At 44.8% G+C, this 24,096-nt stretch overlaps 2 protein-coding genes across 4 annotated transcripts; one reads left to right on the top strand and one right to left on the bottom strand.

Annotated features, from left to right (window-relative positions):
* Nucleotides 1–197: 197 nt before the first annotated feature.
* Nucleotides 198–9,016, top strand: eif3jb (eukaryotic translation initiation factor 3, subunit Jb). Of its 2 annotated transcripts, XM_048231294.1 has the most exons (9): nt 198–324; nt 441–538; nt 2,278–2,338; nt 4,431–4,513; nt 5,353–5,361; nt 5,638–5,752; nt 6,198–6,374; nt 6,677–6,750; nt 7,403–9,016. In XM_048231294.1, the coding sequence occupies exons 1-9, from the start codon at nt 303–305 to the stop codon at nt 7,541–7,543; spliced, it is 780 nt and encodes a 259-aa protein (XP_048087251.1). In that variant the 5' UTR covers nt 198–302; the 3' UTR covers nt 7,544–9,016. The 2 variants fall into 2 exon arrangements, with proteins under 2 accessions (XP_048087251.1, XP_048087252.1); XM_048231295.1 differs by lacking the exon at nt 5,353–5,361.
* A 16-nt stretch (nt 9,017–9,032) lies between these two features.
* LOC125286312 (cartilage intermediate layer protein, nucleotide pyrophosphohydrolase) lies at nt 9,033–22,963 on the bottom strand. 2 transcript variants are annotated; one of them, XM_048231293.1, is made up of 8 exons: nt 22,879–22,963; nt 21,408–21,578; nt 16,986–17,255; nt 15,405–15,590; nt 14,377–14,691; nt 12,973–13,081; nt 12,174–12,331; nt 9,033–11,783 (listed from the first exon to the last, which is right to left on the bottom strand). In XM_048231293.1, the coding sequence occupies exons 2-8, from the start codon at nt 21,469–21,471 to the stop codon at nt 9,409–9,411; spliced, it is 3,477 nt and encodes a 1,158-aa protein (XP_048087250.1). In that variant the 5' UTR covers nt 21,472–21,578; nt 22,879–22,963; the 3' UTR covers nt 9,033–9,408. The 2 variants fall into 2 exon arrangements, with proteins under 2 accessions (XP_048087250.1, XP_048087249.1); XM_048231292.1 differs by having other exon boundaries at nt 21,408–21,575.
* Nucleotides 22,964–24,096: the final 1,133 nt, after the last annotated feature.

The raw sequence follows: 24,096 nt of genomic DNA, 5'->3' as shown, positions 1-24,096 counted from the left end.
TATTACAGGCTATCTCGGCTGGAGGTATCTCATAAATAAAATAAGATCGAGGATTTTTTCCCTCTCAATCATCAAGACTTCACATCTACTAGTCCTCATTTCATGAAAATAGTTCCAGTGAACCTGTCTATACCACGTGGGGGCGTCCTATGCTGGCTGTACACACCATAGGTACACACCATCAGCCAAATCCCGCGTTCGCCGGTATTCAGTCATTCTCACAAAGGCGCGCGGCGCTGGTGGAGCCTTGTCGGTGCCACTGCTACTCGCCCTGTAGTTTAACAAACTCACACATAACCAAGATGGCGGACTCCGACTCGTGGGGTAAGAATCTTAACTTCATCGGAATTCTAGGCTTTAAAGTAAGTATGAGATGATCGATTAATTTAGATGATCGTTGAACTTATTCTAAAATCTCCATTTGTGACATTTCACCACAGACGCTGAGAACTTCGAGCCAACTGAATCGGCAACGGCAAAAAAGCCAGTGGCGTTGCTGGACAAATGGGAAGGCGAGGACGAGGATGAAGACGTGAAGGTAGCAGCATAGCTATTAAACGTTTATCAGTTAGCTGATGAATACCAGCTATTCGAGTATGGGATCTTACGCAGCTTTTTTTTCTAAAATACAGAATTTACAGTTTTAGTACCTGAGGTCGTTTTAGGCGTATTATTTATATCACTATGTCACGATCCCTCTTGTTTGCCTGTAAAGGCAGCTAGCACAAGTTAGCGATAGCAGGCTTATGTTACTGCTAGCCGGCAAAGAAGTTACCAGACACTTAACGTTTGCCATGTAGATCACGTTAGCTCATGTCAGAAAGTTAAGTGATGTCTATATTTATCTTTTTTTCCCTTTGCTGCCGTATGTGTCAACTGTCAAAAAATAGCAGCTTTCGCCTGGCACCGGTTCATGTTTTTAAGCTACAATGACGTTAGCTGCTAGCTAATAAGTGTTGCCATGTTAGCCGGCCGGTTAGCCAGCAACCACGTTGTCGTTCCGTATGCTGTGTGTGGAGACTTCCAGTATGCTGCTAATGTCACACTTTTGAAAGCCAGCCATCCAGTGACAAGTTAAACGAATGGGGAAATGTAGTTGATACTGTCAGTATACTGACACTTAAAATACCGAACTTCACATTACCCTTGTGATGCCGCCAGTTGATAGCTAGTGTTGCTAGCTGCGTACCATTAGCTCACTAGCTTTGCTTACATGGGGAATTCAGTCTGACGTAGCTACTAGTAAGCTTTCTAGTCGTCAGATGTTTCCATATGTCAACTCAACGATTTTGTTTCTTGTAGTCGTTATAGCTAATGCCAGTACGCATTGGCAGTGGACGATTGTGTAAAACTCTACATGACAAATTACACATTATCTCATCTGCTGTGTGTGTTCGTGATTTTGATGCCTGATGTTTGACGTACGTCATTCACACTGTCATTTTGTGTCGTGTGACTTGAGAGGGCCCGTATTCATTCGTCCCGTAGAGATATCTCAAATGATTCCCGAGATCAGGCGGTCAGTGGTGTCAGCGTCGTGTTCTGTGGTGTTACATCCCGCCCTTTGTGAGACCCGTTCCAGAGCCCTCTCCATTTCACGTACCGACTCACACAGAGCCGCGGAAACGACTAGCTTTGCTTTTCAAGCCTTAGACCTGGTATTCAAGCCTTAGACCTGGTAAACCAGCTGGGCATCCAAGTGCGATTTTTCTCGCTGAACGTGAAACTGTACTGGACAGGTCATCAGGTGCGCCTCCTATCACCAGATATATTTGAATCAACATTATGGAATTTTTGGTGTAAAACTAGAACTCTACCTATGTAAATACTATACTAAAGTCTTGCAAACAATTTTGCCGATAGTGTACTTTCATAAGGTCTTCAATATTGCATAGCTTGGATAAACGGTGATAAAAACCGGTGTGTGTATATAAACAGATAAAACTGTCCTTCACTTATGCCTGAAAAAGTGTTGTCGCCTTATACATGGTACTTGATGTTGATATTGGCTTGTCGTATTGAGTCTTGGCCACTAGTCACCAGTATATTACCACACTATCAGGTTAGTGGCATAGATCAGTGAAACGGTGCATAAATTGTGCTCCTTTTGAGCATCGTTATGTTGTCTTTTTGTCTTGTTGTTTTGTATGTTACCATCAGTTTGTTAAAGTTTTCATGCTTCCTGTCAGGCAGTTTATTTACTTGAGTCCTCTCCTCTCTATGAGTCTCTCAGTTCTATTGTTTCTCTCCCTCCCCACCCCCAACCCCCCTTCACAGGACAACTGGGATGATGAGGAGGAGGAGGGAGGAGAACCGAAGGCAGCGCAGGAGAAGACAGGTGAGGAAGTACAACAAGAGACGACACGTTATAGACCCTTTCAACAATAAAAACAAAAACAATGCTTGAACGTTCTATTTGGGTCCCAATCTACTTCCTCTGCATTAAGATAACATATGGAATGTTAAAACGGAAGCCTTGTGGGGCTAACTATGATGGTGATAATGGAACTCTCTTGAAAAGGGTCTATTAACGTGTTTCATGTGACGTATTCTAGGTTCTATAGCTTTGTTTACATCCACCTGGTAGGCAAGGGACAAGTTGAACCCATTGAACATCGTTGTCTGCAGCTGCCTCTCAGTAGGCTACATCTCTGTATTTCAGCAATGTCAACATTTCATGCATCAATAAAGGTGATGATGAAACGTTATCCCATTGTTCAATATTGGATAGCCTGTCACAGGAACGTCATTTCGCTAAAATCGCCCTGATTTGGTGCATTGATCTGTATCGATAACGTTATGGGAGAACCTGCATGTAGCCTATGGTAGCCTAACTTTTTTTCTCTGTTCAAAACTCGAAGACGAAAGACTTTCTTAGAAGCTGTGAAATTTGTCCAGAAAGGAACATGTCTTCCCTCTGAAAGTTGACACAAAATCAAACAATATTTGATCATTTAACTTGAACTGAACAGCGACAGGTTTTGGTAGGCAGTAGACTAGCAGACGTTAAAACGGTAGCCTACATAGCCAGCGTCAGTCAGCATCATGTAAAATGTTAAAGTCATGAATCTTGTAACATATTATAACACACAACAGCGATGACTCATTCGAAGACTATCTGCATGAATATATAACCACCCAGAAAAACTCAGAATGTGAGTGATAAAGTTCATTAATTGTATGAGACTTTTTATTAGTTATCCATTGCTTTATTAGGCTGTTATGCTAGCTCAGCCTTTAAATATGCTGTTTTTTTGGTCATGTGGACTTGATTAAACGGGTAAAGATAATTCATAAACTGCTATTCTTACATGACTGAAGCAGTAGCCTAGGTTCAACAGTGGTGTTTGAGATTGCTGTGTTAAGTTGCGTGTGATCTCTAAACAATTCATAGGATCAAATCAGTTTATTTTGACATACGGGAGTTAGCCTAAGTGACCTGTAACGTTAGCCTATAGCACATAAGCCTATTCTGTTTTCATTTATTAGCATTTGTTGTGATTATATAATCAAATGACACTCATGATAACTTGAAATAGAATGACAGGAGATAGGTGATTGATGTCCACAAGCACGAATTTCACGAGACAAAACTGTTCCGGTAAAAATATTCTTGCCATGTTTAAAATGCTGCACTTTTTCCCTTCATAGCCTATCTCTTGCAATTCATTTTTGGATGACTGTAGATAGTTGTATTTTAGCCTACGTCTTCTGTAGCCTAGGCTACACCATTAGGCCATCTTGAGAATAAAATACTTCACAGCTGCTAACGATCATCCTCCACAACCATGAGGATAGGTAGGCTAAACGGTCGTTTGTCGCCATCAGAATCAGAATCAAAATGTGATGGATCAGAATCCATCACATTTTAGCCATCACATTCATCAACATGAGGAGAGACTTTCCTTATCGTTCGACAGTGTGGATGCTTTTATAGTAAAGGTTGTCGTTATAGTTATCGTTCCTGATGTGAAAGACCCTGAACACTGGGCCAGTGTGTTATTGACTAATGTTTGAGATCAGTGATGATTCTGGGCAATTCCGCGCAAAACTGTCACATCCATAACGGCAACACAATGCCATGGTATTTATTTGGCGTTATGGACGTGACAGTTTTGCGTGGAATTGCCCTTCTACAAACTGGAGGGCTGTGTCTTACTATAAGGACATAGTATAGTGACAAACCTCTGTAGGTTGACTCAGAGTTCAGGGTAAACCTCTTCAGAGGCGAGTCCATGTTTCATTGTATTAGCAAAATTAAGCAAAAGGGCTTTTTTTATATCTATAGATAGATAGATAGATAGATGTTTACCATTTAAGTTCACCACTCTCCATAACTTTACCTCACTGACCCTTGCAATGAGTTTGAAGAATACAATTGTGATTGTAGTTTTCTTAATGTGGAATTTCCCCCTGTCATCCTTCTGTAGAAACAAAAGTTTCGGAAAAGAAAAAATTAAATGAAAAGATCAAAGAAAAGGAAAGGAAACAACAGGAAGAGCTGAGGAAAAGGGTAAGTTAAACGATAAATGATAACATTATTAAATCGCCATTTAAAAGGTGGCATATTCCTTTGAGGGTGTGCGCGTTCCAGTTAAAGGAAGTCTGAGCTTTGTTTAATCTCCGTTGGGTTGACGGCACAGTTCAGGCCAAGGCTCGAATCTGTGAACGTGCTGCACCTCGGACTGGGAGGCGGGCGTGCTAACAAGGTGGCTGAGACCCATGGGCTCTAACGTCTGTTGCTAGCACGTCTCGGGAGGTGTCGGGGTTACACTGCTACAGCACCAGCTCGCTACTCTTACATATTATTAGATTACAGCTCATACACTTGACATTTTCACATAACTGTGTGGATTACAGTTCAAGACAGTAGTATTTGTTTTGTAGAACATTTTTTTTGAAAGGGAGTTTTTCTACACTAGACTGCATGTTATCGAAGGCTTTGTAGGTTTGGTATTTTCTCTCGGTGGCTGAATTGCAGTTACAGGAAGTTTGATGTTTAGGCCTATACTACCAGGTGTTTGTTTTATGTGGTGCTTTGTAAACTTGATATTTTCCTCATTGCTATGAGAACTGTGAGTGTCAAGGAACTGTATCTGCCTTACTAGATTTGCTTTCCTGTAGTCCTTTTAAACGCTGTGTATTCCCCTTCCTGTGGCACCGGTAGTTGGCATTGCTCATTAATAGATGGATCTGTACATAAGATTGCTTTTTTTATTCTTTCATGCAGCACTGTGTAAGCTTGACGTTTTGCTCTGTGTGTGAATAGCAGTTAAAGGGAATTTGTATTATGGAAATTCATGCAGAGCCCTGTAAACTCTTGTCTCCCTCTCTTATGTTCGTGATCCGCAGTGTATTGATGTAAGTATAACAGAGAGGCTACTCCGGGCACGTAACTGAAGCTCTCTGTTCGCGGAGCGTCTGCACCAAACAATTAGCTGCCACTGTAATCAATGTATGGATGTTCTAAAAAATTCGACCTGGCTTCTAAAACTATTTTTACGCTCCACAAACGTGAGAGTGCTTCAGTTTGCGGACCCGGTGTATCGCTGGCCTGAAGGTCGTATGATGAGATTGCGTTTCCTGCGGTTCGTTGTGCGGTTACCTCTTCCTGACGTCTCTGTGTGTGGTGGGCAGTTAAAGGCCAGCCAGGAGGCCCAGGAGCTGACCGCGGAGGAGCAGGCCGCCGAAAGGCTCCGGCAGAAGAAGGCCCAGGAGGAAGCAGACATGGAGCTCGCCAGAGAGGCTTTCGGTGGGTCCGCTCTCACCACACCATGTGGTTGTTTGTTTTTTTTTTCAGTGCTTTTCAAATTAGGGAGTCACAGAACCATGGACTCCATAGCTATTCATAGTGGATCTTTTCACTATTAGGCTATTATGCACATATCAAAACATATGATTGTTTTTGTGCACTTTCTGAGATTAAACGTTTGTTGGTCCTGTCATAATCATACATCAGAAAACAAGATGCAAAGGCAAGCTACACTCTGAGTCAAAAGTTTGATCCCATCATTTGATTCAATTTTAAGCTTGCAAAAGGAAACCTCAGATTTCTCCACGTGCTGACCCTGTTGAGTGGAGTTTGTTTGGAGAAAGACTGTCACATTTTTTTTTTTTCTAAAAAAAAAAAAAGGCAAGATGCAAGCTCCTGTGGTTTATAAAGCTCTTTATAAGTGTGTATTAACTTTGTGTTTTAGGTGTGGAATCTAATGCCATTCAAAACAGTGTTTCTGGAATCGACGCCCTTAATCCCTCGTCTAGGGAAGACTTTGTCGAGTTCGAGAAGCTTCTGAGGGAAAAAATCACACAGTACGACAAGTCCATTCATTATTCTACCTTCTTGGAATCCCTGTTTCGTGAACTCTGTATTTCATGTAAGTATTAAGTGTTTTTGCTCAAAAAGAGAGTGTGTGTGTGTGTGTGTGTGTGTGTGTGTGTGTGTGTGTGTGTGTGTGTGTGTGTGTGTGTGTGTGTGTGTGTGTGTGTGTGTGCGTGTGTGCGTGTGCGTGCGTGCGTGCGTGCGTGCGTGCGTGCGTGCGTGCGACAGAGAGAGGGTGTGGGACTGCTTGCTCAAGAAGGGAGTTTGTGTGTGAACTGTAGCATGGCCTCGTGTACTCTATGAGATGATGCGTCACCTAATGGGTTCTCCCCTGTCTGTCATTGTTTTCCGCTGCAGTGGAACTGGAGGACCTGAAGAAGGTCAGCACTAGCCTGACAGTTCTACTTAATGAAAAACAGAAACAGGAGAAGGTATGTTCGGTAGTCCTTCTGTTTGGACAGGAAGGAATGACCCTGTTGGGCCTTTTTTTTTTTTTTTTTTTTTTTAGTCCAATTCAAATTTGGGATCTACTCCAGTGTACAGACATTCATTCTCACTTTAATCATGACTGGAAGGAATGCCAGTTTCTCAAATATATGATCAAACTTTTTTAAATTTAATTTAAATCGGTGAGAAAATAATCTTTTATTTGATCTGTAACATGCCTTAGTAGTGGTGTGAGGGTTTTAGCGCCTTGTCCTATTTGAAAACAAAACCACTCATTTCTTTTATTTTGTTGATGGACCTAATCCATCCGATATGTCAAACCTGTTCATTTTAAGACTCTTAAAACAATGCACCTGAGCTATTGATTAACCTATTGATTGAGTTTTGCCGTTTCTCAGTGTAGTTCTTGCCGTGCTCACTAAGGGGAGCTGTTGAGCTGCATTGTGACTTTTTTTCCATTACACATTTACTGTTGGATGTTTACTATTAATAACTAACTCATTGAGAATGTATGCGCTCATGCTTACATCCCCATGTTAAAATCAACACGGTTCATTCAACAAATGTGACTTAGCTGTGTCTGTGTCTATCTGCCTGCCTGTCTTCATGCATGTTTGGCTTTGTTTTGTCCCTCAGCAACTGGCCAAGGGGAAGAAGAAGAAGAAGACCAATCTCAATCTGGCGGGCGGAGGCCTGAAGGCGAAGAAGAAGGACGATCTGGACGATTACGGCGGGTTTGGCGCTGGCTACGAACAGGACTACGAGGATTTCATGTGACCACGGCTTGAACTCCCAACGCTCGCGTCTGATTCCTCCACCCCAAAACAAACAAACAAACAAACAAACACTCGACTTGACCAGCGCATCCCTCGTGCAAGCCCATGCCACCAGGCAAAGCTGGCTGCTGAACAAACATGTCATCCCTGCGCTCTGCCCTTGCCGTGTGTGAGGGCAACATCAAAGGGAGCTGCTTACACCACTTGTCTTTTGGTCAATAGAAAGAGAATGAGAGAGAAAAAATATACATATATTATTATATATTGAATTGCCTTGTACTTTTCCTTTTCTTTTTTCTTTTTTGTGAATTGGCCAGCCTTCTAAAAAGAAGAGCTTTATGAAGTAAGTCCTGTGCTTCAAGTGTCCTCATCAGTGGCTGTGCTTAACCTACACATTTTTGCCTGATTTTTTTTTTTTTTTTTTTTTTTTTTCTCCCCCAAAAAAGAAATGAAAGTACAATTTCAGAAATAGAATCATGTTTTCTTGTCAACTGAAGAGAGAAAAAAGAAAAGAAAATGTCTGACAAAAGTATTGCTCTTTCATAATTGCAGTTCCATAGAAACTAATTTGATGTTCTATGCAAGAAATTTCCGAATGTTTATATTACTACGTGGAGTATTTTGCTTACCTGGCGAATTGTTGTTTTTTTTCTACTGGGAGGTGTGTAGCATCTAGAACTACAATTGCCAAACACAGATCTGATGCACATGTCCTCGATTTCAGAGAGTGGCTTTTAAGTTCCTAGTTCTTTCCAGGGCTTTTAAAACACACTACACAGAGGCCAGGGCCTGGAGTGATGGAATAAATTAAACAAAATAATAACAAGTCATTAGTCATGAAGAGATGCACATTGAAACGATGCGCATGCATTTCACGAAATGCAGCTTTGCCCCTTTTGCAGCCATCGCCGTTCTCTTTATGGAGTAGTCCTTGCAAGCAAGCAGTGGCTAAAAACATTCTTTTAAAAAATGGAAGTTGGAGAAGAGGGGAAAAAAGCTCAATAAATCTAGTTTCAGATTAACCTGGATTTTTTGATTTTTTTTTTTGTGCATTTTTAAAAGAGATAAAAAATGTAAAAAAGAAAAAAAAGAGAGGGGGTAGCTTTAAGGCACTCGTGCAGCATGGAGGGCAATTGGAGGCGATGTAACAGGAGTGGAGGCTCTAGAAAGTTCTTTCATGACTGATCTCTTGACTCGGCTTCGGCAGGCTTGTATCAAGTGTCTGGTGAAGCAGTTTTGGCTGGACAGATGTAGCCAATGGGGTTCTCAGCCTTACTGTGGAACAGTTTAGGCTTCCTCCCACCTCTTCTCACTATTGAAAACCATTTGCCTCCACAACTTTGGTCTGATTTGACATGGACAACAGAGATCGCCTGCAATGTTTTTTTTAAGTATCTAATTTAATAAACTCATCAGCCAAGTTCTTGGTGGTGTGATGGAATAATTAAATAATTAAACATGGCTGTTTGAATCAGAACGCATCACAAGAATACTTTTTTGGTTGTTTTTATTTTTATCTGTCTGGGTTCATATGAAGTGTAATAAATATACCAATATTTACAGTTTCAAGTACTAAATATTAGTTATCACAGTACAAGAGGAAAATGCATAATTCAACATAAACGGCGTCCCAACACATCCCTGGGCAAGAATAATCTGAGTAAAATATGATTTGGTATAAGGGTACTATTCACCTTCCAGAATAGAAGAGAAAACAAAAAAATAACGGTGTGCCAGTCAACTCCTGACATGATTACAAAATTAAAACATTACCACCTCCACCCTTCTATTATCACCAAGAAAATGTATTTACCAAAGACATTGCTGCTGTGTGTGTGTGTGCATATCGTGTGTGGGGTTAAGACGTCAGACACGTGTGTTTTTGACAGGGTTCCGAGTGCTCCGCCTACGGTTGCCTCTCAGATTTCCTGATGTCCCTCCCCTCTGCCTTCTGTTACCCCGTTGCCCCTGTGGCTGTCGCCCTGCCGTCACCACGGTCTGGGCACCTTGCCCCCCCTGGGCGTTCTGCAGCTGCTGAAACACACTGGTCCTGGTCACCTCGCGGTCGCCGCAGGTGAAGGTCAGCGCCACGCCCTCGTTACTCTTCATCACCCGAGAGGTTCCGTCCGAGGTGCCGTCGAAGCAGCGCCCCAGGGCAATCTCTTTGGCGGTGCGCGGGTCCTGGTCAGTCACCGTGTAGATGCCGTAGTTGTGGCCCAGCGGGTCAAGTGGCGCCAGCATGGTAAACTCATTGGTGTCGTTGTTGACGGCTAGAGGCAAGTGGTTGACCAGGTACTCCTGCAGCATTGGGGTCACGCTGTCACGTTTGCAGCTTCCTTGGGGAATGACCTTGACCAGGGTCCGGTCCACACGATCCTGGTCATAGAGCATCCCACTGCATTTGAACTCAAGACAGACAGCAGAGACAGCCGCCTGGTCCATGTCTCGGATGCTCCGGGTGTCCCGGATACCGTATAGTTGGCCCACAGTGCGAGGGTGTGTACCGCCCATGTTTCGGGACCGCACGTTAATTTCGTGGGGGGAGTTGACCCTGACCTTGATGTAGCATGCACGGTATTCCATCGGCTTCGGCCACCAGCTCAGATAGTCCTCCGTCCAGCTCATGGGGTCATCCTCGTTGAACGGCACCGTGTTGTAGTCGTAGCGATCGCCTTCCACCCTGAAGAAACGGAAGTGAGGAGCGTTGAAAGGAGCCTCTTCACACTCTTTAAGGTTCTCAAACGTGTAGATGGGTCCGTTAGCTTCCTCGGCTGCGTTGGGGCTGGGCTTGGCCAGGTTGATGCTGAAGGCAGTCTTCTTCACACGTTCGTCCTCGTGATCGGTCCTCTTGTAGTCCAGCTTCCCCAGGTAGGGCTGAGGAACACCAATGGCGTTAGGGTTCAGCTTGGGGGAGGATGCCACAGCCTCCAGCTCTTCTCCCCCCAGGTTGGCCATGACATAGGCGGTGTAGGCGTCCGCTTTCTGGTCGTCGCAAAATGCAGGTAGACATGCTCCATTGGGCCCCGTAATGACGCTGTCGAAGCGACCCCAAGCCCGGGGGTTCGAGGAGTACCCCGGCGTTGGTTCCATGTTGATGAGAGTGGTGACGACTCCTTCCACCTGTTCACTGGGCATGAAGCGCTCGCTGCGGAACACCCTAACCTTCACGTAGCACCTGCGGTTCTCCGGGACGTCTAGGTTGAACAGCCTCCTCTCCCGGATCTCCATGTTGCCGATGAGGAACGTCCTCTCCTCTCGCTTGCCGCGGCGTTTTTTCTCCATCTTGAGGTGACCTTCCTCCTCCCACAGGCCCGTCTCGGGGTTCAGGGACCAGAGCATCATGGTGTTCAGGTGTTCAGGCATCGTGACTTGTGCGGCGTCCAGTTTGACCTTCACCTCGCCAGCGTTGAGTGGCTCGCCGGCCTCTTCGTCCCGGAAGTCCACAGAGAACATCCCGTAGGTCCTGAGGGGCAGCGTGTCACCCTCGTTTCCCACGAAGTTGAGGTCGCTCTGGGCAGCGGCGGCCGTCGACACGTCCCTGGGATCCAGGAAAGTCACGCTGGCCTGAACATTGCCCATGTACACTTCTCCGTTCTCGCGGAAGAAGGAGTTGGGTGGAACCTCAATTGAGGCGATAGGATCCTGGTCTGCCACCTCCCCGAGCTGGAGGGTGTTTGGGACGGTGGAGCGCAGCGTGACGGGAGCCTTCTTCCTGAGCAGCTTGATCTCGTGGTACACGGCTCCGCCTTTGCTGTTGAACGGCAGCACCTTGGTGGTGTTGACGAACTTCTGCATGTTGTCCACAAAAGTGAGCACTAGCCTCTCTGTGTCTGGGGGCACCTGGATGGAAAAGGTGCCTTTGTAGCCCGTTCGACTGATCCTGACCCCATTCATGAAGATGTGGCCGAACCTCATTGGCTCCCCGGTGTCAGCGGCTACGGCTCGCCCGCGGACGATGGCCTTGGTGTCAACACACTTTTTGCAGCCGCACCCGGTAATCACCATAGTGGGGAGCTGGTATCCCTGGCAGTTGATCTGTCTCTCCTCCATCTTGGCGACTCCACAGCAGTATGACACAGAGTCCTTGCACCTGATGCCGTTGTCCAGCTGGCCCACGCAAGTGGAGACCGGGCATCGGCCCACTTCGTAGTAGAACGAGTTGGTCTGATTCTGGTAGCAGTCGTGTGGGAGGCGGATCAGGTGGGGTTCTGGTTTCGGGTTGCAGGAAGCCTCGTCTTGACCTTTACAAGATGATGGAGAGACAGAGCAGAGACGATTAAACAGCTTATCGCATATGAAAAACAGCTGCACGAAGAAAAGTCAACATTCATGTCGGATTATTCTCAGTTCCCTCAAGACAGTAATTTATTTGAAAGAAAACAGCAAAATGTCACATCTCTGTAGCCCAGACATCTGTTATATTATGAATGTAATCCTTTTTTGTAGTTTAATGTTTACACAACGCTCAGGCAGAAGTGCTTGATCAATAGTGAGCTCTTACGGGAATGTAGTATTCTGTGTATATGTATGTGGGGGGTATTGCTGGTTTTGGATTTGACTATTCCTTCTCGCCCTTCAGTAGTAATCAGTGTGAGAGAGAGAGTGTGTGTGTGTTATGTGTGTGTACTCACCTATGACAGTGAGAGTGGCTGGTTTGGACTTGACCGCTCCAGCGGGGCTGCTTGCCCTGCAGTAGTACTCTCCGGCCTGGCTCATGCGTAGGTTCCTCAGGACCAGGGTGCTATCATAGTGTAGTGTGCTCCTGTCCAGCAGACTGCCATTGTGGAACCTGTATGTGGACACAGTAGTAAAGCATGCTAATGATACCCATTTTACACTGTATATTATATATATTTGATGCTGTATATCATACATATTTTATACTGTTCCTACTGGTCGGGTTTCGAACCGGCAACCCTCCAGTTACAAGTTCGAAGTGCAGGCCACTTCTGCCCCGTAAGTCTTACATTTATAGCATTTATACCCCTTTAATTAGGTTAGGGAATAAACCCGTATTTTGGGGATTTTTGGCTTTATTTGTATAGGACAGTGAAGAGTGAAACAGGAAGTAAGTGAGAGAGAGATGGGGTGGGATCGGGAAACGACCGCATGTCTGATTTGAACCTGGGTCCCCGTGGGCATTTGGGCACTTGGGCCCGTATATGGTATGAACGATGTAGCCTGTTGCGCCACACCGTCCCCGATTTGCCCATATTTTAGTGGTCCTTTCAAAGTCTGAGATTTGTACATGACGGAGGAAATAGAACGTGTTTCTGGTTCACGGTCACTTTGTGGCCATTCACCGAACTCTCCTTATTCAACAAAGCCAAGGCAAAATGCTTTTTCATTCTATGTCTGCTTTAAAACAGCATTAAGGGACTCGGGATTGAACATGTTAAATAATATTGTGAATATAAATCCTAGACTTACCACTGGAACTCGGTGGGTTCCGGTTCTCCGCTCACTTTGCAGCAGAACGCTGTGGTCTGTCCCTCTCTGCGGGCCTTGGGCTCTGGGTTCTTCACTATGTATGGTTTCTCTACGGAACATAGAACATATTGTCAGAGCGCACAGCTAACCTGGTAAGTGTGATGGATTGTGCTAACAAGACAGTCTGAATTAAAAATGTTTAGTGCAAAAGTAACACATTCATAAGTTAAATTTACACAAATTTGCATTTACCGCTGCGCTCCTGAATGAATGATTGTTCCATGTTAGGCACTGATAATGTGATAAGATACACATTAGAACCAGAACTAATGATTGCTGAATTAATGAGTAAAGAAATTAATGCATTATTAATAATATTATTAGAATGCATGAATATAATGCAGATAAGATTTCTGCATCCATTTATTCCTCTAAATTCATTAATCAACAAGTCAGTAGGTTATTGTTAACTTAAGGGGATGAACTGGTGGGCTTTACAATTATTTGCATATATGGATTTATTTCTTGTTAGTAATGGGACTGGATTATTTCTGTTGTCTGAAAAACGACGCCCTTAAGGGGATTTTTCTGTTTCTGTTTCAAGGCACAGACCACATAAGCCTCAGCTAAACTCATTCTAGGAGAGTTACTGTATGAATTAATAAGCAAATAGCCTTTTGCTTGAGCTTCTAGCCAAACAAACACATATACTGTTCTGACAGCCACAGCACAGAAGGGCGTAAACTATATGTTATGTACAAATCAAATGTACGAATATGTTTGGTGCGGCAAAATAATGACTTTGATATGCGTTCTGTAGCTGGAAATGGTAATTCTCAATGAGTCATGCATGTGAGGCACAAGGCATTCATTGACACCTGTGAAAAACAATGTGCATCAACTCTAAAAGGAAGAGGAGCATAAATAACATTCTATAAATGTGTGTGGAGACATTACGCTATAACAGACAGCTGTAGTGATGTGTTAATGCTCGCTCCCTCATAACTAAATGGCATATTTTTCACAAAAGTAAGTGTTCTTACCTATATGAAAGTATTGCGCAGAGCAGTTAAGTTATATATTTTACATTTACAATGTCCCATATGGCTCTCCCTCGCCAGACCTGCAGTGTGTGTGTGTGCCATGAAGTGTGTGTGTGTTGTGCCTAGTGTGTGAGGTGTGTGATGTTTAATGTAGGAGGTGTGTGCCCTGTGTGTGGGGGTGGGTGGTACCTAGTGTATAAGGTGTGTCGTGTGTGTGACGTGTGTTGTGGTGAGGCCTTACTGGCTCGCTTCAGCTTCACATGCGGGATGGATGTATAGTGTTTGGGGTGTGTGTCGTGTGTGATGTGTAGTGTGAGAGGTGTGTGTGTGTAATGTGTGTGGTGTTGCGGTGAGGCCTTACTGGCTCGCTCCAGCTTCACGTGCAGAACAGACGTGCGCTCGTTGCTCTGCGGCACGATGACCTCATAGGGCGCGTGGCCCAGCAGCTGCACAGTGAAGGAGGAGTTTCCGTCGGGGCACAACCCCGGGATGCGGAAGTGCCCGTTATGGTCGGACAGCGTCAGGAGTTTGGGGCTCGGGCCTGAGCGTAGGATGGCCGCCCCCGGGGCGGGGAGACCCCCAGCGCTCCGCACGGACCCCAACACTGTGTGGGCCTCACACATGCAGGCGTCACACTCCACGTTGACCCGACCCACGGTGCATTGCAGGTGGCAACCTGGAGTCGTACGTCAGAGAGATCGACAGCATCAGAAAGGTTGGTTCCCCCAGCAACTGGATTTGTTAAGTATTTGCATATTACTTTGCATCATATATATTCTAATTGTTTATTTGTTGCAAAGATCTGTAGCATAATGAATGTATCATGATTTTGAATGATTAATTACTTATTAATAGATTTAAATCTTGAAAGAATGTAACACTAATATTTTAAGGAATAAATAAACAGTGACAGTTGAATTAAAACATGCTTTTTGTTGACCCCTGAAATTTGTCCTAATCTTGGTCATGGTAGATGTCATATGCTGTGATAAAAAGGCTATAAAACTCCAGTCCAGCTCAGTGATGTAACAGTGTTAAGTCAGCAGGATTGGTAACTGTAACGACCTTAACATGCTGTGACAGCTTAAAGACATGTGACATTAAGTAATGGCTTATACAATGCATAGACCTATCATGACAGTTATCACAATGTCAAATCATCAGACAGCTTTCATGATGTGTCATGGTGTATGACATCTACCATAACATGATTATGACTATCAGTCTTATGAAGCAGGGTTGTGAGTTGGCAGTGACTGAGATGTAACAATGTCATTAATAAGCATTAATAATATCAATCATATTAATAAACATTAATGGTAACTATCAACAATAGCATGAATAAATGTGGCTTGTCTTGGCCAGGTAGGCTGAGTGAGTGATCTGCACCTGGGCACTCTGGTCCTCTGCACTGCCTCCCCTCCACCGTTGGCCCGTTGCACTGCTGCCCCCTCTGGTTAGGCTTGGAATTGCAAGTTCTGGAGCGCATCTGCACGGCGACCTGACCGCACTTCGCTGGGCACTCTGTCCAGCCGGTCCAGGGACCCCAGGCTCCCTTCACCACGGCTGAGTTATCTACACACAGGACACACATGCGCAGGGCTTATTTAACGCACAGTATATCAGCCTCCCAAATGTCAAACGAAATGTAAAAAAGTTGTTATACATAATTATGTATATTTTCACATTTTAGACACCCCCAGGCCAGGCTCTTATCTATACAGAGGGAGACACACATGTCCCTCTATAGAACTCACACACATTCACATTCCACAGGGCATTCTCTTGGTCAGATTCTAAATCAGCATAAACACAACAATTCAAGGCTACTTCAGGGTTAATGTCCATACATTCACTAACTTTGTCACATTTAGTTAAATACTAAAGATATGATTAACATCTAAATGTAGGCTACACAAAGAGGTCTGTTACTGACGGGATGTTAAGCCCTGTAATCTTGTATGGTTTTGGGGACAGACAGCTTAAGACTGTCACAGAAAAACTCTGGGAAAGGATGAAGCAACAATCCCTTTCCCATTCACCCACATGGCCCCAGATCAGAAAGAGACACATAAGGCTGCACTAGAATTTATGGTGATTCAAATGCCTCATGTTCCTGCAAAAGATGATTTCTGCGAGACATAAGGAAATGTATACTGCTCGCTCAGCTAGCATCCAAAATGTACTTCCACTTTTATCTGCTCTTCTCCCCACTGGGAACTGAAGGCAGGAAGACCTTGGAAGTGTTAGCGCCATGCTGGATGTACTGTACTGTCTACAGGCCTCCACAATAGGAAGATGCAGCTCTCTGTACGGCATTATGGGAATTTTCAAGCTTCTCAAAGCGTTCTGTCAGTGCTGGAGGGAAGCGTTACACATGCATACTAGAATTGAGACCAAACAGACACTTCAAAGTCAGGCGTTTGCTCTTTTTCCACTGTAATGCATGCAAACACACACACACACACACACACACACACACACACACACACACACACACACATCCCTCAGGCTCAGAGTTGCCACCCCTTTCTTCCAGTGTGAGAGTACAAATGGGGGAGAGTGTGCAAATGGCCATTTCCCCTGCCATGACGCTGATAAATGGCAATGTGTCTGTCACACAAATGAATTATCTGAGCACGGGGATCCTCTTTCTCCCCACAGATTCTGCCTTACAGCTGTTTCATAGCCGGCAAGCTATGTTGTTTTTTTCCTGATCTCTCTCTCTCTCTACCCTCCCCTCTCTCTCTCTCTCTCTCTCTCTTCTCCTTGGTCTCTCATTCTACCATTTCCCATTCCCTTTTATTAATATTTCAATTGGTCTCTTTTCTCGATTGTGTAATTCCTCTCCTTTGTCTTCATCCCTCTTTTATTCCTTTGCTCATGCACCTCTCTTGTTTGCGCCTTCAATCTCTTTCTTTCCCCTCCTTCTTTCCATTTCTACTGGTTCTCTCTCTCTTTCTCGCTCACCTCTGGGACACAAGAAGCGGACGGCGTAGTTGGAGCAGTTGCGTCCAGCGGGCTGCTCGTTGTTGGCGCACCAGAACCCGATGGCCGGGTCCACGTGGACCCTCTCCCCGGTGCGGCCGGCCGGGATCCAGTTGGTGGTGCGAGCCTCCACCGCCTGGGGCCTGTCGCACACGCGGGAGCGGTAGTAGAACCGTATCGCGTCCAGCTGCTCGTAGTCCCCGCGACCGCCAGGGTGATCCACGTTAAACCAGGTGGTCCACTCCAAGTCATCTGGACGTGCAGACAGCAGAAGCATTGGAAATAAGTAAGTAAGTATAATAATTGGAAATAATTGCACCTGAGGATGGTAAGACACGATTCCGCATTGACTCTGAATAAAATAGGGCAAAGTACCACAAAATAATTAGTACCATGGAATGTACCACAAAAAAAGAAAGTACCATCCAATAAGACCATGGAGATATAACTAGATAATTTTCACCCTGCTGACACGTTAAATCTTTTTTATACATGATTCTCAGCATGTATGCAGACAGCAGAAGCATTTAAAGTGGGAATGAATGTTGAAAATAATGGGAAAAAGGGTTGTAAGATGAATGCCCTCTGTACTCAGAATGAAATAAGAGTAATCATCACCATTGGGATGATACAGTAACTAAACTATATTCTTTACTGTGTTGACAGATAAAGATGCTTAGGTCTGTAAATTTGACTTTTTTTACACTGGAATCCAAGCATGAATAAATGTGCACTTTCCCATCAGGACCTGCCACAGGGGCCCAAGAGTCAGGGAGGAGGCCCTTTAGGGGTCCCCAAGACTGGGAGGAGGGCCTTAAGGGGTCCCCAAGAATGAGTTTCATTTGTTACCTGAAGACTGATGTAACCCTTATTCTAGCTAAAAGGGCATAACATTTCTAGAATTTCTAGAGTTGATTACGACCCTTCTCCTGCACCAAGCATGTGGGTGGACCAGAGAAAGTTTGCAGTCTCTGTACTGAGAGATGGCTATACAATTATAGAAAATATATATGAAAGAAATGAAAGGCTATAGAAATGCATTTCAGGACAAATGTCATTTTCATATCAATCACCAGTTTTGAAACAGGACACCTAATAATTTGGATCATACCACAGTGTGCAGGGTTAGGTAGTATGATCCAAACTATTCTAACCTTTAAAGTTCTGAGTCCTCACAATCCACAGACCATATCTCCCCCATGCTCCTGTAAAAACATTCAACCACACATCTTTTATAATGCATATATTCTGCAGCCTACACTTCACATGAAATACAGGTTACTGCCGGTGTCAAAGTGCTGACGCTGGGTGCCAGCTCTGAGACGCGCGCAAGGCTTTCCGTTCCTCTGATGTGAAGTTCTCTCAGGCCTTCATCGCGTCTCAGCTGGAGGTGATGATGATGACGATGGTGTGCTGGGAGCACTTTGTTCCGTCTTCCTCTGCCTTGCATCAGCGTGATTAGAGGGCCCTTCTCTCAGTGTGCTGGGAAACAGATGTGGCTGGTGCTACGCTAGCTATGAGCTTAGTGGCTATATTGTGCCGGCTAATGCGTTAATGCAGACAACACTGAAGGGGATTTCTGTGGTGTCTTTGAGTACACGCACGCCCTCGACTGTTAGTAGTTAAGCGCTTGCCTCAATTTTCTTTCATTTTCACCAGGGGGAACTGTGTTAAATGGGACTTCCTCTGTGCATTACAAAAGCCTTGTAACTAACAATAGGACATCTGTAGTATGCGGTATGGAACCCTGCTTGGGTGCGGTTTACCGCTTATTCCGGCCTGGTGTTTTAGAGTAGGCCTATTCGTTGCACAGTGAACGGCTACTATTGCCGCTACTGGCATGCGGATATGCTGTGACCAATTGAAGACAGGTGCCACTGTGGCCTCTAGCTCCCACATTAAGCAGCGTCCACTGTTGTCCATGCAAGCATGTAAAAAAACAAACAGAGCGTTGGTGTTGTGTTTTATGACAGCTGTGGGCTGGAGGAGAGACAGCGGAGGAGTTGCATCTCCGCGAGCAGCAGCAGCAGCAGCAGGGGAGACAAAGCGGCGGTTGTTTGTGTGCTTCCCCTCGCACCCTCTAACCCCGCATGCGCCAGGGGCCAGCAGTTCCGCCACGCCAGATCATGTTCTCCGCCACTCAATTACCGTCCGCGATCGTTAAACTTCCCGTAAAACCCCGGGATTTTCACACGTAACTGAATCAGCCGTCAGGCAAAGCCAGGACCCGCGCCCGTTGCTTGGGCAACAGTCATTTCCCACCCGCATCAGCAAGCATGGGAGGGAAAGAATAGAGAGAAAAAAAAAGAAGGAAAATCACATGTTCCTTTATTAACTTGACAACCCCTGGCAAGGGAGTGCTAATAATCAGGCACGGGCGTTGCGGCAGATCACTCATTTTGACACAGTCGAGAGATTATTTTGGGGCCGTGGGAGGCGGACGCTTTACTGGCTCCACATTGGCTGACACCAGGCTCTGCTGAATTTATGGAGACAATTCCTCTGGCAAACTCCATTACCAGCCCTTGACACTCAGTGGCTGAACGGCCTGATTGAATTCTGGCATGCGATGATGTGATTCCGCCAGTCATTTGATTATGTGTGTTGTGGCATGATATGAGAGTGTCTCTGGGGGCCGGGCTGGTGTGTGTGTGTGTGTGTGTGTGTGTGGTCATGCAGAGACCTGCCAGTGAGCTCTCACTGATGGCCAGGCTTTTCAAATGGGAAGATCACATACATAGGACTGTGTAAATGTACCAGAGGGTTTTTCGATCAGATAGATGTAGTCACATTGGAACCACAGAGAGGCTCATATTTAAAGCAGCACTATGCAGTGTTGGTCTAAGCCAGTGGTTCTCAACCTTTTTTGAGCAAACGCCCCCTGACCTTACTTCGATCCTCTGCCCCCACACACACACACACACACACACACACACACACAATTAAAAAAAAAAAAAAACCCCTGGGTAGGCTATAGGCCACTCACACTCATGCTATATTGCTTAAATAAAAAAACGAGCCCATTACTGTGCTGTTTTGGTTTCTTCTGGAATTATAAGAAAATGTCCCTATGAGCCAATTTTATCATGAAGCAGATGTAGCCCACTGTTAGAAGCAATAGGAGACTGGTTGGGTAAAAAAAAAACATTTAAAAATTGATGTAATTTGCATTGTACTGTCGGCAATTTTTCTTGCTATCCGCCATGTTCGTTTGTGTTGTTTTATTAAAGATGAAGACGTGACAGTGAATTGTGTAAATTTTTATTGGTTATTAAACTGTTAAGCCGCAAACTTGGGTTATGTTTATCGGCGTTACTATAGAGATGACGATAGCTGGGGCTGGGGGACATGAGTCCGGGCGTGTGCAGGCCCGAACTGCACTGTATGACCACTGAGCATAGATAAACAGTAAAATGTAGCTGGGACGGTAGAGGGGTTAGAAACCCATGAATGAAAATAGCCTATTTATTTCAGGTAGCCTATTTTTTCACCAAAAATTTGTGAAGACCATGAAAGAAAAAAACACGTTCCCAGTGCCCCCCTAGGTTGTACGAACGCCCCCGTTGAGAAACCCTAGTCTAAGCCTTGTGAGGTAACTTTTAACAGCCTGGCTGGCAATGTTAAAAGTGTATTGGCCCCAGCAGTGGCGCGACTGGCTGGGGCACCTGCACCGTACGCCGGCGACCCAGGTTCGATTCCCGCCCCGTGGTCCTTTCCGGATCCCATCCCGACTCTCTCTCCCACTCACTTCCTTTCAATCTCCACTATTCTATCTAATTAAAGGCATAAAAAGCCCAAAAAAATATACTTTAAAAAAAAAAAAAAAAAAAAAAAAAAAGTGTATTGTCGTTATTTGTCGATTTTGTGTGGGCGTTTCTTACAGAATGACATAGTGTACAACTTAGATGTCTGTTGTGAATGACAGTTGGGTTTACTTTACTTGATGACCATATCAAACTGAATTTATAGGTGATGCCAAACATTGTTGCCTATGAAACTCTATGAAAACCATATTCTCCAACTGACACATCACTGCTTTAAAAGACCATATTCTTTGTCCAAGACCCCATAAACAATATTCAATGATGAAGTAATTTACTAAACAATTATAGTTGTACATTTATATTTGCTGTTTGAATCCCTATCCATGAAGTCCAACCAACCAAAGCTGTTGGCATCCAAATGCCGTTCTCTGTAAAACCTGTTAATTCCTATACTACACTTAGAGAGTCATTATAGGTTCCAGATCAAATATGTCTGTAAGCTAAGAAAGCCTCAAGAAGAGAGGGGGCGAGGGGAAGAGAGGAGAGAAGGAGAGGTTGTAAGAAGAAGGGAGAGGAGAAGAGAAGAGAAACGGAGAGGTTGTATGAAGAAGGGAGAGGAGAAGGGAGGAGAGGAACTGACCTTGTGCAGAGCTCCAGGACATCCCCAACAGGAGGAGAACAGCACACACGGACACGCGGCTCATCCTGCTCCTTGTTGCTGTCACCCGTGACCTTTGAACTCTGGCCCCAGGCAATGAGGACTCACCACCAGACGGTCCCCAGCACTAAGAATAGTCCGTCCACAAGCCTGCTGGTCAGAAGGGCAATTTGAGTCATATATCAGCAAATACGTTGTGTAGAAGTTTATCTGTTGGTGCAAAAATAATAGTGTTTTCATTTCCATGTGTTTACAAAACATCAGATCAGAGTTTTAGCTGGAGCTGGAGGTTAGTGGATTAGCCGTTTCAGAATGTCTACACCGACAGAAAGGTATAGTAGTATTTCAGAATTCTCAATCCCAAGGTCAGAAATCATCTAGAAATCACTAATTGGCAATCAATGTAGTTCTGAGTACATAGTATCTGAAGAGATACATACAGAGATACATGCAGTGCCAGGCCTAATGGGGAAGAACAAGATAGACATGATTACTTATATTCAATCCCATGTAGAGAGTGTTTCATAGTTAATCGGTGATTTACATTACAACATTGTATCACATTTAACAGAACACATCAGGTTAATTACACAATAAACGCCATGTGGGAATCCTCGAGAGGTCAGAGAGAAAAAAATCATTTACAGCAACAACGAAAAAAATGTAGATCTTGGTGCTTTACTTTAAGTCATCAAGCACAAAGCCACAGGTCCCATGAGATATCAGCCTCACATAATCACACAACGCAACCCATCGTCAACAGAGAAACTCATTCGTCAAACTGGCTCGTCATTAACCTTCTCTTTTAGCCTCTTTTACGGCGGGATGACTGCAACCCCCTGACCATTGACCCCTAGGAGCGGAGAGGGTTGGTGTGACGCAGAGCTAAAAAGCATTTCAGCCCAGCAGCAGCAGCAGCAGGGAAAAAAAAACACTTCTCAGGTAACACAGCTGTGAAACACATCACACGGTGTCAGGGGAACGGGAGAATGCTTTTGCATCCAATATGCATATTCCATATGTACCATTTCTCTCTCTCTCTCTCTCTCTCTTGCATTTTCTGCTCTCGTTCCCTCTCTCTCTCTCTCTGCTGCATTTTCTGCTCTCACTCGTTCCCTCTCTCTCGCTCTCTCTGAAACACACTCTTTTTTGTTGTCTTGTTGTCACATGCTGTAAATCGTTCAGCACCAGTGTCTATTTCAGAGGAGATGGCAAAAACACACTAGCACATTAGCACTCAGCCTTCTGTCTAAAGAATCAAACTCTGCAAAACTTTCTCTTCTAAGTTATGATGCACAAAACTCAAGCCACGACTGCTATATTTCCATATCAAATCTATTTGAAACAAGTTTGAAGAAGTGGAGATGTTAACTTTTTGGTCAGTTTTCAATCATAAATGTAACTCAGCTGAGGTGTTAAGAAAGGAGAAAGCATGAAAGAAAGCAGGTCTTACCTCTGCCTGACAGTCTCTGTGCACTGTTCAGTAGTCTCTCGCCCTCCCACGGAAATAAAAGTCCCGTCCGGTTGCTGTAGGTTGGTGTCTGTGCGTGGAGTCTGCTGCCTCCCCCCTCTTATATAGCCCAAGTTTAAGCCCAGGGGTCGGCCAAGAGACACCCACAGGAAGCCAAATGACAGCGTGCAGAAACCACAAGCATGCACCCCCCCCCCCCCCATACGAGTCCCCCCATCAACTTAATACATCATAGGTTTGTTGTACAGCATGTGTTTGTGTGTGTGTGTGTGTACTCTCTGGCATTAATGTGCACATTGTAGCAGGGGAAATAGTATGCATTGTATACATTGTATAATACTGTGTGAATGTTAGTATAAGTATATATACTTTTTTGATCCCGTGAGGGAAATTTGGTCTCTGCATTTAACCCAATCGGTGAATTAGTGAAACACAAACAGCACACAGTGAACACACAGTGAGGTGAAGCACACACTAATCCCAGCGCAGTGAGCTGCCTGCTACGACGGCGGTGCTCGGGGAGCAGTGAGGGGTTAGGTGCCTTGCTCAAGGGCACTTCAGCCGCGGCCCACTGGTCGGGGCTCGAACCAGCAACTCTCTGGTTACAAGTCCAGAGTGCTAACCAGTGGGCCACGGCTGTTTGTTTGTGTGCTGTCTACATTAAGGACAAGTGGGATGTAAGTGTGTGATGCGGCATGTGTGTGTGTGTGATGCATGCATGCGAGTTTGTGTGTGTGTGGGTGAGTGTGCGATGTGTGTGTGTGTGTGTGTGTGTGTGTGTGTGTGTGTGTGTGTGTGTGTGTGTGAGTGACTATGGCCACCAGGAATGTCTTCTCTGAATTGCTCTGGGACACATCTAAGGACACTCATCAGCTGTGAGATGTTATAGGCTCAGAGGGAAAAGACTCAGCAGGAGTTTCCAGATGCAGCAGCTCCTGAAAACATAGATAAGGCTCCAGGTAGATCTTTGTAAAGAGCCAAGATAAAAGCTCACGTTCCAATAGATCTGACCCTGATCTGCCAAGCAACCAGAGCCTTTAGAACCAAAACTGGTTCAGTCTGGAGTCACCATGATTCTTTACAATGGTAAAAGTTCTATGTTGAGGTTTTGCAAGTTTTCTTCAGGACATTGAGACACTTACAGTAGCTTAACACACAGTTATATGGCTTCATAACTCATATCAGACTTCTAAAGCGTCA

The sequence above is a fragment of the Alosa alosa genome, chromosome 21 (assembly GCF_017589495.1).
Source record: "Alosa alosa isolate M-15738 ecotype Scorff River chromosome 21, AALO_Geno_1.1, whole genome shotgun sequence".
NCBI lineage: Eukaryota > Metazoa > Chordata > Actinopteri > Clupeiformes > Clupeidae > Alosa > Alosa alosa.
This window is presented reverse-complemented; position numbering and strand designations above follow the sequence as displayed.

What these genes read in the sequence shown, in the direction of transcription:
- eif3jb (XM_048231294.1), top strand. Translation starts at nt 303, where the DNA reads ATGGCGGACTCCGACTCGTGGG. An exon ending in ACGAGGATGAAGACGTGAAG is followed by an intron (nt 539 to 2,277) that starts GTAGCAGCATAG and finishes CCCCCTTCACAG; the next exon opens with GACAACTGGGATGATGAGGA. An exon ending in AAAAACAGAAACAGGAGAAG is followed by an intron (nt 6,751 to 7,402) that starts GTATGTTCGGTA and finishes TTTGTCCCTCAG; the next exon opens with CAACTGGCCAAGGGGAAGAA.
- LOC125286312 (XM_048231293.1), bottom strand. Translation starts at nt 21,471, where the DNA reads ATGAGCCGCGTGTCCGTGTGTGCTGTTCTCCTCCTGTTGGGGATGTCC. An exon ending in CGTGAAGCTGGAGCGAGCCA is followed by an intron (nt 13,082 to 14,376) that starts GTAAGGCCTCAC and finishes TATGTTCCGTAG; the next exon opens with AGAAACCATACATAGTGAAG. An exon ending in AGCCACTCTCACTGTCATAG is followed by an intron (nt 11,784 to 12,173) that starts GTGAGTACACAC and finishes CATCTTGTAAAG; the next exon opens with GTCAAGACGAGGCTTCCTGC.